The sequence below is a fragment of the Eupeodes corollae genome, chromosome 2 (genome assembly GCF_945859685.1).
Source record: "Eupeodes corollae chromosome 2, idEupCoro1.1, whole genome shotgun sequence".
Taxonomy (NCBI): Eukaryota; Metazoa; Arthropoda; class Insecta; order Diptera; family Syrphidae; genus Eupeodes; species Eupeodes corollae.
The window spans coordinates 7285523-7301753 of NC_079148.1; the positions used below are offsets into that span (position 1 = coordinate 7285523).

Sequence of the window (16231 nt, forward strand, 5' to 3'; positions counted from 1 at the left end):
CAAGGAACTGTCAACTGTCGATTTGTTTTTTTTTTACGGTTTAAAATTTAATGTCTGCAAATTTAAATCTTGCGTTCATTTTGGGACACCCTTTACTATACTTAACATTAGTTTGTAAGATATTATGCCTTGTTGTACAAGTAAATCAAATTTAAAATAAGTAAATGAAATTAATTACCGTGCCTCCTTTAGTGAATTAACGATTTTTTTCTAACTTCGACCATGTCGATACAATCGAGAACTTTTTTCTGTTATATATGAGAAAAAGATCAACTTTAGTAATAATTTCCATAATTTATTGAAAAAAGTTAATATTTTACTTACCTTTATTCTTAAATATATACAAACAAGTTTAATCAAAATATAATTGTTTAGTTTTGTGTCAGTTTTTGCTTAAAGCAAATTGGCTCAATTTAAATGATAAGTTTAAGAGAAACAAAAATGTATAATGTAAAATAGACCTATGAACCTACACACATGTTTATATTCCAAATTTCAAGGATTATTTTAAATTAGTATTTGCCTCTTTTTCGTAATTGGCTGCTTCTCTCCGCAGCACCGCATTCAAAAATTCAATCTGAATCGCAGTTATATCGACACTCGGTAGATTTTGTATTTTTGTTTTTAAAAACTGAAAGAACAAATCCAATTCGTCCTTCTTATCGCCTATTGTCAGACACTCACTCGAAGGCTGCAGCGGCTGCGAAGGCGATGCCAGCTGTGTATGATCTGCACTCAATTCCCCTACATAGACGGCTGTGCATCCGCTGCTGCTGGAGGGTTTTTTTAAGATATTCTCCTTACTATCTGTCGGCTGATTTGTAGGCAATACCAAAGAATCAACTGCAACACCATTAGTCTCTGTCTCATCGTAGAGATAAACTTCGCCATAACTAGTATCATCGCCTACGGCTTCAACATTCCTGGCATGTCCTCCATCAGTTACCTCACAGAATTGCATCTCATTCTCATCCATTTCGCTTACATGCTCGATGTCCTCATCATCGAAGTCATTCTGGTCAATTATGTATTCCTTGTGCAAGGACTGACTGTCCTGGGTGGTTTCCTCATCGAGTTCGATTAGCGACGAGATGTCTGATGTCTTAACTTCCTGAATTGTGTTGTGATTGTTGTTGGTCTTGGAAGAATTCAGATAGTTGGCGCGCTCGGATATCAATTTGGGTTGATAGATATCTGTGAGGAATGACAAATCAGCAGTGTATCGCCACTTCTCTAGGCATTCTTTGTATTTGAGCTTTCGCAGGCGATACTGGTGGTATGTGTCGCGAAGATTCTTCCACTTCTTTCGGCATTCAACAGCTGTGATATTACCTAACAGTTCGCCCATTACAACCTCATCAAATTTATTTAAATTTAAAAGTTTATACTTACCAATTTCAGAAGCAAGTTCCTGCCATATCCGGGCGACATCCGCACGTCTACGCTGCTCTCTGGGGAGTTTGTAGTTGTACAGAGCTGGTCGCTTCCTGACGCACCAAATGAAATGCGACACAGCATCGTGGTCTTCTTCTAAGACCTTTTTTCTTCCTAATTTGATTGGATTGTTTTTTCAAAATGATTAAATACAGTTTCGATTTTTAAATACCTTGCATTTTCATGGTTTTTTGAAAATTAGTAGCAAATAAAGTAAATAGTAATTTTTACTCGATTCTAATCGTGTGTCGAGTTGATGTTTTTCTACTCGTTGTTGATATTTCCGTATTCGGTTCTCGTTACTGGCGGTTTTGGCCGTTACGCTCCGATTCAAATGGATTTTACTTGTTTTTTGTGATGTGATTAAGTTTATTTTCAATTTATTTTTATTTATTATTATATTTATTGTTTCATTTGAAATGAAAATTATCAAATTAAAGAATTTTGTTTGTGAAAATTTGTGATTTTGACGGTTCGTATGAGTGAGGAGGTTCCATTTTTCATATCGTGACGTTACGTTTTGACAGTTGTTAACCTTGGCGTTGGATGCAGATTGTAGAATCATTCACAATAGTTGATGCTGTAATTTTAATATTTCCAAAATAACGAGACAAAAGTTATAACCATTTATTCGGTTTTTATCAATTATGGATATAATTAAATTTTATCCGGAATTAGTACTATCTTTCAGTCTCCATAAACCCGAGACTTAAACACATGAAGTCACGGCACCTGACAGTCAACCTTTGGACTTTCAATTGAAGATAGATTTTTTTTCGATTTGACGTTAAATGTATTTCCCATAAGAGGAAAGCAAAAAGTGTCTCAATATATTTTTTTACCATATATTTTTTTTATCAAATGGTACCAGTATTAGGATCATTAAAAAATAATAATATGTGTTTATTTTTAAATCAACCTGTGCCACCTGATCCGCGGTCTTCCTCTACTGTGCAGTCCTGTGGGTGTGGACTCGAAGACTTTCTGGGTCGGAGTATTGGTCTCCAACCTGCCAATTAATCGTTGGACTTTAACCCTTCTGTTCTGGCTAAGTCTACGTCGATATACAGACCGTACAGCTCTTCGTTCCATCTTCTCCTCCACTCCCCTTCGATGCAAACTGATCGATTCGTAGATCACACGAATAACTTTTCTCTTAAACCGACATAAGATGCTTTTAGCAGGATGGGGATGATAAGGGTCTTATATAGCTACACTCTGGTCCTTCGAGAGAGACCTTTGTCACTCAATTGCTTTCTTAGCCCAAAGAAACAGCTGTTAGCAAGAGCTTACAGCGGAGCCTAGGAAGACGAAGTCCTTGACTACCTCAAAGTTACGTCTGTCGATGGTGACGTTTTGACCAAGACGACAGCATGTACTTTGTTGTGCACTCATTAACCGTTAAACCCATTTTAGCGTCTCTGCCTCAATACTAACAAAAGCCCCATTGACATCACGCTGAGTTCTTCCGATTATGTTAATGTCATCAGCTTATGCTATTAATTGGACAGACTTTTAAAAGATAGTGCCTCTAGTGTTGACGTGTGAGTTTTGCACTATTCTTTGAAGCACGATGTTAAAAAAAATCACACGACAGCGCATCACCTCGTCTAAAACCATTTTTGACATCGAAAGGTTCTGTTAAGTTGTTTTATGGAGCAGCGTGAATTCTCCATGGTCATCCTGCCATCCGCTCCAGCGGCTTTATTAGACAGCTAAGATATCGCAATCTTTACTTAGTCTAAGTCAGGAGGACGGGATTGTTGGCTTTCTTCGTCTATGTTGAATGGATCAGATCATGCCTAAATTGCTATAATTATTATTTATTTGCACATATCAGAATAAATAAGGTGGGGCTACAGTCAACTCTCAACCATTCCGATGTGCGAATAATTGCAGGGATGGAAGGGACCTACAGTTTATATGCCGAATCCAAACGGCTAATTTGGGAAAGTCCTTTTTCATGACAAGAATTACTCTTGGAGAATTTGTCAATTCCTCGCAAGAGGCAGTACCCGTGAAAAAAACTTTAGATGGCATAGGCAGAGATCGAACCCAAGACCTCTCGCATTGCAGTCCAACGCACTAACCATCATGCCAAGGGTACTATTTGCATATATATACATCAATTAAAAAAAAACGCTTGCCGAAATTCGTGCTCCGGTAATGGAAAGTTGAGACTTTTATTATTTTATTCTTAAAAGAATTTGACCAGACGATTCAAGACAGATTATATACAAAATTTCTAAATACCAATTAGAATTAAAATTCAAACAGATTTTTTGTTAGTTTGTGTTTCTGTATATGAGAATTCATGACAGAATAGAATATCTCCCCAAATAGGCCCAAAACTGGTTTATATACTCGAGATTCTACTGTATTATTGTTTTCAAATTAGAGAAATCCAAACAAGAATGCGTTATTGTGAATGACAGTCATAAACGAACTTCTTCTTCCACTTCTATTACAACCAACTACATTAATTTACACACTAAAAATACCCCATGTCAGACAGAGAAGAATATATTTTATCCAAGGCAAACAATAACAAAATGGACGAGAATCATTCACAAACATCAATTTTCCAACAAATGTCAATAAGAATGGAAAATTCTATATGTAAAAATATAAATTATAAGAAGAAGAGCTAGAGCACCCGTTTCCCAAAGAAGTGTCATTATTTTGTGTGCTGATAACTTTTTGTTGTAACATTTTCCTTTTTCCTTTTTTGTTTAACTTAAAAAAGAAAAAAGAAGGAAGTCCAACTTCTTCCGAGTGAATTCAATTTAACAACAATTTTATCAATTACTAACGCTATCAACAAAAGTGTGGTGAAATAATACATAATATTATTTTTATTTTTGTTTATTTCAATATTTTTGTTTGGTCACTTAAAAACACTAAGCTTGAGACATTGAGACACCGAGAGAGAGCTACAGCGACAACGACAGCGACACAGAACCGAACCGAACCAAAAATATCCAACTAGAGAACTCTTCCAAAAAGTGTATATTATTTCTTTTTGTTTTAATTTTATTTTATTATTATTCTGAATTGTCGCTCCTTTTTGCTGTTCTATCCTGTCCTCGACTCGAGTCGTGCTAAGTTAGATAAAGAAGAACAAAAAACGAGAAAGTTTCGGGCGATAATTACACGCAGTAAGTGTGCGAAATTTCTTTGTCTATTTTACATTATATATTAGAAAAATGGAAATTCTCAACAAAAGAATGTAAATTACAGATAAGTTAAGGTTCTAGCGAACAGAAACAAAACACACACCAAACCACACAATAAAAGCAATAAAATGGACATAAGCGAGAGTTATGACCCCCATCAGCAACAGCAACAGCAGATACAATCTCAAGAACAACAACAGCAGCAACAGCATCCTCCTCAGTTGGTGTTTCCTTCGGTGCAGCCGTTCCCAATGAATGGATTCAACGATACCACAGCACCGATGCAAGAGTTAGTAAGGAGGCCGGTTGGAGCGATAGAAGCACCGCCACCAACTCCAGTATCGACAGAGGTGGACATTGATTCGTGTTTGCTGCAGCAGTTCAGTTGCTTAGGCACAACGGATCACGAGGATCTTATAAATCAATTCCAAACATTAATGAACAATCAAATGAACAAGGAGTCAGCAAGGTTCTTCCTCGAGATGAGTAATTGGTAAGTAAAAAAGTGAAGATTTATTAAAGTACTTACACAAAGTAATAGTTGAATACATTGGACTAGAAGAACAAACAATGGCAATGACTTGCTTAAAATGTCAGTGACTGACAATAAAATTTATCACTTCCAAATAACTTGATGCAAATTATGCAAGTCGTCGTTGATAAAGTTTTCCAAGTTGTGTAAGATCAAGTTCAATATTTTCCAGTAAAATCACAACAAAAATGTAATTTGTTTGTCATTTGAACAAATTAAATTAAATTAAAATTGAAGAATAGGCAGAATTTCAGCATTCTGAAATGTCGAAGTTTCCGCAATTTTATACTTATCGATTCAAATATTTGATACCTCTCTCAACAATCATTTAAGCTTTAAGTCTGCATCTGTTGGAGGTGGTTGAGAATGTACTTACTGCCCACAAATGAGATACATGTCGTTGGAAAGCTTAGCCCTAGTGATTGTATTGGCACAAAGCTGTAAAACATGGGGTCTCGTCAGGATATAAGCTGAGATACCTAGTTTACCATCAAAATGAAAGTATTGGTTGATTTTCATGTAGTCAATAGATGCCAAAATACTTCAACTTTTACATCAATGACCAATGACCGACTATTTAGTACCTAATAATTTTTATAAATCGTGTTCTTGGGCGCTAGCTCGACCAAGGCTAAGTATGTAATTGCCGACTTTGTTGCCCATGCCCTCTTACCTTAAATATGCTCAATTGTTTTAAATGATAAAGGAAACGGTTACAAAATGAAAAATTAAATCATTTGTTAAAAGCTTTTGATTTGATAATTAGTATCTAGATAAATTGAAAAAATGTCTACATATGTCAACATATATTTTAAAACATATTGTTTTAAGCTTTGCGAAAGAAACCGCTTTTGAAAACATGGAACACAATGGTCACATTCACAAAGCTAGTGGTTACGTAGTCAACTTGCTTTGTGAATGCAAAACTACACTACAAATCTATTAAATTTGGAACTGTCATATTATTGACAAATGCAAATATATAAAATGAAAAACATTTTTGATTTGATAAATTTAACTTATCTTTCGTGTTTTTAAACGCAATAAAATCATATTTAAGACACAATTTGAATGTATTTAAATACTAAACGATTTATTGCATTTTGAACTCGTGCTATTTTACCGAGCAGCTGATTGTGAAACGTCAAAATCATTCTCCAATAACTTTGTAGCCGATTTTTTTACACTAAGCCGAAGGGGAAATTTTTGCAGTTGGATTTAGCCAATCAGAATCCCTTGACTAAGTAGCCACTAGCTTTGGGAATGCGACCAATTTAGCAGAAATTAGCAAACCCGACGAACTCCGTTTCGCCACCAGATGGCTTCGTTTTTTGTAACATTTCGTTTGGGGATTAAAAGATGAAGAAAAATTATTTTTTTGTTTTATATTAGTAAAGGTAAAATTTTATTTCATTTCACAACAGTAATGAATTCATTTCGATTACAAATATGAAATGTAATTTAGTTGAACTTCTGTAAGTAAAAACACGAAAACGAATCCAAAGTAAGTACTGAATCGAAGCGTTATACTTGTCCGCAAATTATCTGTTTCATTGAAGTGCTCTTTGGTAAACCACATTTTTTGTTTTTTTTTTTTTCTTACGTTAACACAAAAAAAGCGGATGGTTTCCCAACTCGTGAACACGCAACGCATAGCTGCCCATGTGAAAAACAATGATTTTCTAAATTTATCCCTTCGTTTGGCCTTAAAAACTGGGTGGCGCAACAAACAGGTGAGAACTAGGGCCTAGTGACTTACAACTCTCAACCATTCCTGTGTGCGAGTAATGTTGTCAGGAATGGAGGGGACTTACAGTTTATAATTATGCCGAATCCGAACGGCTAATTTGAGAAAGAACTTTTTCATGACAAGAGTTACTCTTGGAGAATTTGTCATTTCCTCGCAAGAGGCAGTACCCGTGAAAAGAATAGTTGGCATAGGCAGGGATCGAACCCAAGACCTCTGGCATGACAGTCAAACGCACTAACCATCATGCCGAGGGTAGCGTTTGGCCTTGCGACTTGTTAATTGTTATAATCGGTTGAAGTCAAACGGAAGATCAGCCAGAATCATTACTATTCGAGGAATACATACATTTTCACCTGCGTACTTTCCGTTAATAATGATTGCCTAAATCAAATTCGGCATAAGTCGCGCTAATTGAGAGTCTACAAATCGGCAAAAGTCTTTGGTACTTTTCCATTTCCAACAGCTAACAATAGTTTGGAAAATTGTGCAGCACTTTGATCATTTTGAAGTTGAACTTTCATATTAGTGGTTAGCGATACTGTTTTTACGTTATTCCACAAAAGTGATGTCTTCAGTCAAGCTTGAAAACCTGAAATAGCCTGCCAACAATATTATCAAGCCGCCAAAGGTGTTGTTTATTCGTCGAAGAACCTTCAGTGTGAAGTTAAATGCTTCAAGTTCAATTTCTTATGTGCCATTGTGGACTCATCCCAAACAATGAGCTTGCATTGCATCAACAATTTTCCCATTGCACTGGAAATAATGCATGTTGGAGTGTCAATAATGTTTAAATTGAGTGACAACTTAAGCGGAGAATGTGCAGTACGACCGCCATCTAGAAGAGTTGCCACAATTCCGACTGATGATGCTAACGCCAAAGCTATGTCACATCTTGATCGAATAGTGGCCAAAATCAAAGACATGACAATTGTGTTCCCTGTTCCTCCAGGTGCGTCCAGGAGGAATAGACCACCAGTATTATCGTCCACCGCTTGCATTAATGTTTCGTATTGTTTTTGCTGTTTATTCAGCAACGGCACATTATTTTGAACGAATTCCTTCAATGTATCAACATTGTATTGCAGCTCTCGATAATTCTCGATAATAATCAGTAGCTTGTTTTCAATAGTCAAGCATTGATCCTCAATCAGAATCATTCCTGCATTTTAGATTTCATCGGTTATTTTTATGTCGGGATTATAGGTTCGAATGCGCAAGCGATGTAAGACATCTTCACATATGTCGTGTTTGTATTTGTTATAAGCATTTGATAAAACAACTGAATCCATTATATCCTCGAGTTTTTGCTGAAATACTCTGGCGGTTATTTTATGGCCAGAGGTTCCCAAAAGTAAGCTATGGTTTAGAATATAGGGCCCTTGAAACGTCAAAAAATTTAAAAATTTTCAATTCCACAAATCGGAATTTTAACAATAGCTTTCAATGGGAAACTAAACGGAGTTCACCGCTTTTCTGTTGAAATTTTACCTGAATTTTGTCTGCTCCTCACGGGGCCCAAGACCTTTCCAACGAATTCAAAACCGTGGAATCGGTTCTCGGTTCGTGCGTTCTGGAGTTATAGCTTCAGGAAGGAAAACGCGACTTATTTTTATATTATAGATGAGAAAATAAAAAAAACTGAAAAGAAGGAACATTTGTTTAAATGAAAACCTTTAGAACAATGTTTATAATTTTTTTTTTTTTTTTTTTTATAATAAGCGCACACTCAAGGGGATATATTACCCTTATTATGTAGACACAGTGTGAGCACTAGGAAAGGGAGAGAGGGGTTGAAAGGAGATGTCGGTGCACATTGGTTTTGAATTCCTGAATATTGCAATAGCTGGGAAAGACAGAGTGTGGTAAGGCATTCCATATTCGCATAGTACGGCTAAAGAACGAATCTCTATACTTGACAGTACGACCGAAGATGGGCTCGAGGGTATATTGATGAGCATTCCTAGAAGCGCGAGTATTACGGTTGAACTGTTTAAGGGGAGGAATGCAGCTGGCTATTTCTCTAGAGCATAAACCATTAAAATAACGGTAAAACAGGGTGAGACAAGAAACATTTCGACGATGTTCAAGTGACGTAAATGATCTTATGATGGTAATATCACCAATCAATCTAAATGCTCTACGTTCAATACTATCCAAGAGGCTTAAGTAAGTTGCAGGAGCACCAGCCCAGATATGGGAGTTATACTCAAGCTTTGGACGTATATAAGACTTGTAAATAACAGCCAGATCAGAGGGGGAGAAAAACTTCTTGCATGGCCTTAGAAAACCCAAACATCTTGCGGCATTTTTGGCGACATCGCGTATGTGATCGTTCCACAAAAGGTGGTTGGTGATACACATACCAAGAATATCCAGATGTTCAGTTTCCTCGATGCAAGTGCCATTTATGGATAATGGCAGGGGGGGTATATTTCGCTTTAACGATACAAGACAGCATTGCGTTTTCGAAGCATTAAATTCCACGCGGTTTCTTTTTCCCCATTGTACAATGCTGTTTAGGTCGGAATTTAATGAGCTTATCATATTTTGTCGTTGCAGTTCCACATCCGAAGAAGAGGGGTGTGAATCTGAAAACGAATATGAAAAGCTAAGAGTACTATCGTCAGCGAAACAATGTATTGGATTAGATGTTGCAGACAGGAGATCATTAATAAAAATGAGAAAGAGTGTTGGAGATAGAACAGAGCCCTGAGGCACACCAGCATTTATTTTGTGGTTTTCAGACTTGAATCCATCCAATACAACTTGTATTGAACGATTCGAAAGGTAATTACTAATCCAATGAAGGAGGGATTCATGCAAACCGAAAGCACGCATTTTCGATAAGAGAGCCTGATGCCAAACCCTATCAAATGCTTTTGAAATATCTAGTGCAATAATCTTACTTTCTCCAAAGCTATGTAAAGATTTGTTCCACTGTTCGGTGAGATGAACCTTGAGATCAACAGTGGACCTATTGCTACGAAAGCCATACTGTCGGTCATTGAGAAGCTTCCGTTCTTCAAGATATTTCTTGAGCTGATAATTAATCAGCGTTTCCAGATTCGCCTTTTTTGGGAATAGGCTGGACAAATGCGGTTTTCCATCCGCTCGGAACGAGACCTGAGGAGTAGGACAGATGAAAAAGCTTACGCAGTGGTTTTGCCAGCAATGGAGAACACCTCTTCAGAACAATAGCGGGGATACCATCCGGACCAGCAGATTTGTGTATGTTAAGATCTTTTAGGACCCTCGCGACGGTACGAGTGCGAAAAAAGATTTGCCCCATAGAATCATTAACTCGCTCAAGTACAGGCGGAGTCATAACACTCACTGGCAGAGTTGAATTGGCGGCGAACTGCCTAGCAAAGAGATTTGCTTTCTCTAAGGAGCTAACAAATGGAGTGTCATTCACAACGAGCGTAGGAACCGAGGAAGAGGAAGAATTCCTCATATTTTTTACAAATGACCAAAAATTTTTACTGCCTTTGGGACATTGCAGTATTTTTTGCCGTAATTTTTGGTCATGCAAAAATTTGGTCCGTCGAATATGGGCGTTGCAGGCCTTCCTGGCTTGCTTGAACTTATTCCGGTTTTCCTCAGTTGGATTGGCTTTAAAACAACGGAAACTTACCTTCTTAACCCTAATAACCTCTTTAGAGCTCGCATCGAACCATGCGTTTTCCTTAGGTCTGATGCTTTTAACCCTATTCGGGATAAAAGTTCTCATTCCCAGGAGAATCAAACTTGTGATCATATCAGCGCTGGCGTCAACGTCACTATCGAGGAAGCATAGTGACCAGTTAAAGATCCTGAAGTAATTATTGAGACCGACCCAGTTGGCTTTCTCGTATTGCCAAACGGTTCTCTTAGGAGCTCTTTCTTTAACTGGAGAGTTTTTACACGAGAAATTTGCTGATATGACACAATGGTCAGATTGCCTAGAGGAGCTAGGACACTAATAGTGTACTTACCAGGGTCAGAGGTAAGAAACAAGTCAAGAGTGTTTTCTGCTCGACCTACCACGTCCGATATTCGAGTGGGCTCGTTGACCAGCTGAGTTAGGAGGTTTAACTCAGCGAAGATCTCAGCACACACTCCTTCTGGTGTTGACTGGCCCGAATGTTGAAGCCATGAAGAATTGTGTACATTGAAATCGCCCGTAATAACGATTTCAGTGCGAGGATAGGACGAAACAATTCTTTGGATGGAATCAGACAAAGCATCAAATTCACGAGAAGTTGATACTCTGTCTAGATTTGGGCTTCGATAAAGGAAGCAATAGTGAATGTTGTGATCTCTTGTGATCACACAAATTATTCTGTTCAAAAGAGAAAATAAATTATTAAGAAATGCAATATATTTAATTCACGTGTTTTATTGCGTCTAGCTGGTACAAAGGTTCAGATTAAAAAGAAAAAATAAGAAGTAAGAATGAATGAAAAGTAATATAAATGTCAAAATATCAATAAAATGTAATAATTATGGCGTTGCCAACAATAAATATATTCCAAAAATGTCATTTTAAACCCATTTCGGATGACTAAGTCTATATTTCAAGTAAGTCTCTTTGTATTCATAACAGTTTGGCACAGATTCTGCCCACCTTTGAGATATACATAAATAATAACAGCTAAGAAAAGAAAATAATATATATACATACATATATTACGATTATAAATAAATTGAATTTAAAAAAATACTCATTTTTGCTCCTCTGACATTTTTTGTGCGAATTGAGTAACATAAGAGACTTTTATAAATACAGCTGTTGCCATACTGACGCAGAGCTCATGCTGTTTATTTATTATTACATTATTATAGTCGTCTTTTCTTCTTTAAACGAGGGCATCTTCCAATGAAATGGATACTATTTTCACGGTCTTCGAAGTTATATAGATTGCAGTAGATGTGGAGATCAAGTTCAAGTCGATAAGGAATATAATTAAGCTGAACATGCTCTCCTCTTATTGAATATCGATGAAATTAGTTCAAAATTTTTAGTTGAAAATGCTATAAACTCTACTATGCACTTACAGTGCCGGTAAAAAAAATAGCACCAATAGTCAAAGTTTTATTTCTAACATAAAAAAAATCAGCGAAATATTTATGGCCTTTACCGTAATATATTATTGCTTGAAGTGTTATCTCTCTCTCTCTCTAGTGCAACTCTGTTTTTAGAATGATAACGGTTCTTTTTCTATGCGGCCATATTGTCGGTAAAGTAAATAGCACCGATCGGAGTTTCCGCAAGAAAAATACTTTTTTCATTATTATTTTTTAAGGTATATAAATATCACATTTTGATTGTCTTATTGAATACTAAAAAAAACAAAGATGGGTCGCGGACAAACACTGCACGGACGAGAAACGAGCTTTCATCCAAAAACTTATTGCAGAAGGTAAATCCTACAGTGAAGTTCGGCGTTTAGTGGGGTGCTCAAAAAAAGGTGAAACTCGTAGACGAAAAGCTGCAATGACAACTAATGCCATCAGACGCCTTCTTCAAAAAAAGCCAGAAAAATCTCTTCAAGCCTCCAACTAAGCTCAAAAAGGAATTAAATATAACAGCATGCGTGGAAACTATTCGACTTAGATTGAGGGAAAACAATTTTGAAGGCATGCAGTCCACGAAAAGTCCCTCTTTTGACTGCAAAACATGCAAAAATAGTTTAAATTTTGCCAAAAAATCATTTAAATTGGCCAACTGAGAAATGGCATTTAAATGCTTTTATTTAATATTTTATAGTCGGAAGAGAGTAAAATCGTGATGTTTGAAGGCAAGGGGTCTCGTTCCTATGTGAGAAGGACCTTGAAAGCGGAATATAACCCCAAATTCACAACCAAAGTTGTAAAGCATGGGGGAGCAAGTATAATGGTATGGGCATCTTTTTCATACAATGGAGATGGTCCCATACATTGGATAAAGACAAGTATGGGTGAACATGTTTATGTTGAAATTCTCCAAAATGTTATGCTCCCTTATGAAGAGGAGGAAATGCCGCTTTTGTGGGTCTTCCAACAGGATAACGACCCCAAAAATACCAGCAGAAAGGCACAAAAATGGTTTGCGGACAACTTAATTAATGTAATGGAATGGCCAGCGCAATCTTCTGACCTAAACCTCATTGGAAATTTATGGACTGGCTGAAGAAATGTCTCCCAAATTAATCCAACGAGTAATCAGTCACTCTGAGATTCAGTTAAGATGTCTTGGGAGAGTTTTTCATTCCAAAGGTGCCAAAGCTTGATCAATTCCATGACCAGGCGATGTGAAGCCGTTATAGCCAACAAAGGCTATTCAACTAAATATTAGTGAAATGGACACTTGTTTAAGACAAATAATTTTTATAAAAAAATAGAAATGTTATTATTTTGTTAGGTTTAATTTGTATAAAAAGCAGTGGAGCTATTTTTTTTACCGCAGCTCTATATATTTATCGTCCACTTTTAAAATAATCACAATTCCACAGTAATTGGGAATACCTTAAAGATTTATACGATTTTACTTTTGACTGTTTTACGCCATTATCAATATCTCTAGAATTTTTACATTTAGATATGCCAAGCTGGAATTTTAACTTTCTTATAAGATAATCCCGTTCCAATATCTATAATATAATTTAGCATTGTGCTAAGTAACGCAACAAATCTTTTCATAAAGTACCTAAACAGTTTTTTCACAGTTTTAATTGAAGGTATTCACAAGATTGATTTCCACATATTATGATTTACTTCGTTGCTGGCCATATTTTGAAAGCAAATATGTTATTGTAACTCACTAATTATTTTTGGGCTTTTTTTCTACTTTCCAATTCTATTTTAAATATGATTGTACATATTTTATTTGATAAACTGAGAAAAGATATTCCTTTATTGTGCATAGGAAATTTAAGAGCTTCCTTAAAATGATTTGGAATATCACCTGTTTCTAAAATGTTGTTTTTATTGCTTTCATGAAAGAATAATAACTCTTTCTACAATTACAATACTTGAAGGCAAGGTAAGAACACTTAGAGTAGAATAAACCGACTGAATAAATAAATTTGTTTGCTCAACAATCCTTAGAGAACTAGGACCTAGTGACTTACAACTCTCAACCATCCCTGTGTGCGAGTCATTTCAGGGATGAAGGCCAACTTTATAAAACACTATTCATCACAAGAATTGCTGTTGAAGGCCTCTTGCAAGGACTGTGCCCACGTACAAAAATTTTATATGGCAGGAATCGAATCCAATAATTCCGGGCTGACAGTTATACGCACTAATTATCACGCCCGTGGTCTACGAACAAACAGCATCGTCAAGAATTGGCTCACGATACAATTATGCAGCCCAGTTAACAATTATGTACAACAACTGTTCTTAAAAGTTTCGCATACCTCTTTGTTCTGACCTTATTTCTTTTTGCCTGACTACAAATTTGGGCTTAAACAAATATAAATACAAACTTAATGTGTCCAAAAAGAAGAGAAAGAAATATTCTAATGATATGTCAATATCATATTGTATACTGCTGATACTGCGTTCGCTAATTTACGCAGTAGTGTGCTTACCCTATTTTCGTGCTTTCCTGCATCCGTCAGCCTCAATCCTAATTTAAAAAATCATAAAAGGTCAATCAGAGAACCAAAATAATTCAAAAATCAGAACGACCCTATAAACTTAAGAAAGATGGTTAACTACCCTCTAAAGTTACCTAACTTCTATTTGGACTGCAATTTTTTCAAACTCAAACCACTTTGCTGTCCTTTAACTGGTATTTTTCAAATCCGAATTTCAAAAAACTTCCACCCAATAAAAAATAAAATTTAAAAAAAAATGAGTAAATTTGATTAAATATTTATTTCAGGAATCTCCAAACGGCGATCGGTTGCTTCCTGGACTTTTGCAACATGCAAACGTTACCATCCATGAAGATAATAGCACAATCACGTCCTTCGGAGTTAAAACAAGCATGGAAGCTGCAAAACGATGGCAACGAAGATTGGCCAAATGGATGTTTTCTAATGTCTCCAAATCAAACACGAAAAATTGAAGTTCCAGTGATACGACCTGGTGACACATGTGACATAGTTGCTGACATACCCCCAACGAATCCTGCCATTATGTGGAGGCTATGTACCCCAAATGGTTGGTATTTTGGAGGTAAGTTTTAAAATTGTTTTTATTTTGTTTTTCATTCTTTAATATAAATTGTTTGTTATATATTAAAAAAAAAAAGAAACAATATGGATGATACCACCTGGCACCTGTGATACCGCTGCTGATTTAGCCGATCGAATGGCACAGCTACGAACATCCAATTCAATGAGTCCTGAGAGTTTTCCCCAAGTCAATGTTGTGATAATGGTTAATATGGAATGAGCGTGCTGCGTGTCTTTAGGTTGTTAGGTTGGGCGCTATGTGTCACTTGCATATTATTATATTAATTATATAAACAAAATATTGAAGAAATAACTTGTAAATCTATTTTGGAATTTCCCATTTAAACAAAACAAAATTCTAATTCTAATTAATTCTGTTATCAAAATGATGAATATCCATTTGGTTAATTTTAAATTTAAATTTAAAAGAAACAAAAACAAAACAAATTGTTGAAATAAATAAGTAAATATTTCTTTTCCATTTAAAAACAAAAACAAACAAAAATAAAATATACAATTTATATATATTCATCCGTTATATTTGATGTGCAAGTTCTTTATTGCATAAACAATATTTCAACACAATATTACACATTATACATACACTACACATAAATACATAATAATTGGTTTTAGAATATAAGTTTTTTTTTAGTTTATTCTTTTAAACAATTTTTAAACTGAACACAATAACAAAACAAAAATATTATATCAAAAAAGTAGTGATTTCGATTTCATTCGTTTTTAATTGAAATTTAAACAAAACCTGTAAAAAATATCGTATTATTTTTTTAAATTTTCATTTGTAATTTTATATCGTTTTTAGAGTTTTCCTATGTGTGTTGGTCGTTGTATGACTTCAAATTTTCTTTTTTTTGTATTTTCATTTGAACTTAATTCATAATGTACTCTTTTTTTAGGTTTTTTTCTTTTTGTTCGTTTTAAATTTGAAATCATGAAAATGAAACGAAATTAATATTTTATAAAATAGTTATATAAATACAGAAAAGAAACTATAAGGGAATGATGTTGGTGTTTTAATTATAACTATTAGCAGTTAGCTGGAATTCTGTGGCTGTATTACAGAAAGATATTGCCAAATATAAGAGAGAGCACTTCATCAGAATATAGATAGAACAACAATTAACGGAAGGGCACTTCAGGAGACAAATGAAAATAAGCGGTTATAAAA

General features: G+C 35.5%; 2 protein-coding genes across 3 annotated transcripts; one reads left to right on the forward strand and one right to left on the reverse strand.

Annotated features, from left to right (window-relative positions):
- Positions 1-291: 291 nt before the first annotated feature.
- Positions 292-1951, reverse strand: LOC129945847 (uncharacterized). The gene is made up of 3 exons (XM_056055780.1): positions 1607-1951; positions 1393-1548; positions 292-1332 (listed from the first exon to the last, which is right to left on the reverse strand). The coding sequence occupies exons 1-3, from the start codon at positions 1617-1619 to the stop codon at positions 503-505; spliced, it is 999 nt and encodes a 332-aa protein (XP_055911755.1). The 5' UTR covers positions 1620-1951; the 3' UTR covers positions 292-502.
- Positions 1952-4058: 2107 nt separating this feature from the next.
- On the forward strand, positions 4059-16004 carry LOC129947291 (protein ILRUN). Of its 2 annotated transcripts, XM_056057801.1 has the most exons (5): positions 4059-4265; positions 4340-4592; positions 4675-5103; positions 14745-15040; positions 15117-16004. In XM_056057801.1, the coding sequence occupies exons 3-5, from the start codon at positions 4739-4741 to the stop codon at positions 15257-15259; spliced, it is 804 nt and encodes a 267-aa protein (XP_055913776.1). In that variant the 5' UTR covers positions 4059-4265; positions 4340-4592; positions 4675-4738; the 3' UTR covers positions 15260-16004. The 2 variants fall into 2 exon arrangements, with proteins under 2 accessions (XP_055913776.1, XP_055913775.1); XM_056057800.1 differs by having other exon boundaries at positions 4059-4592.
- Positions 16005-16231: the final 227 nt, after the last annotated feature.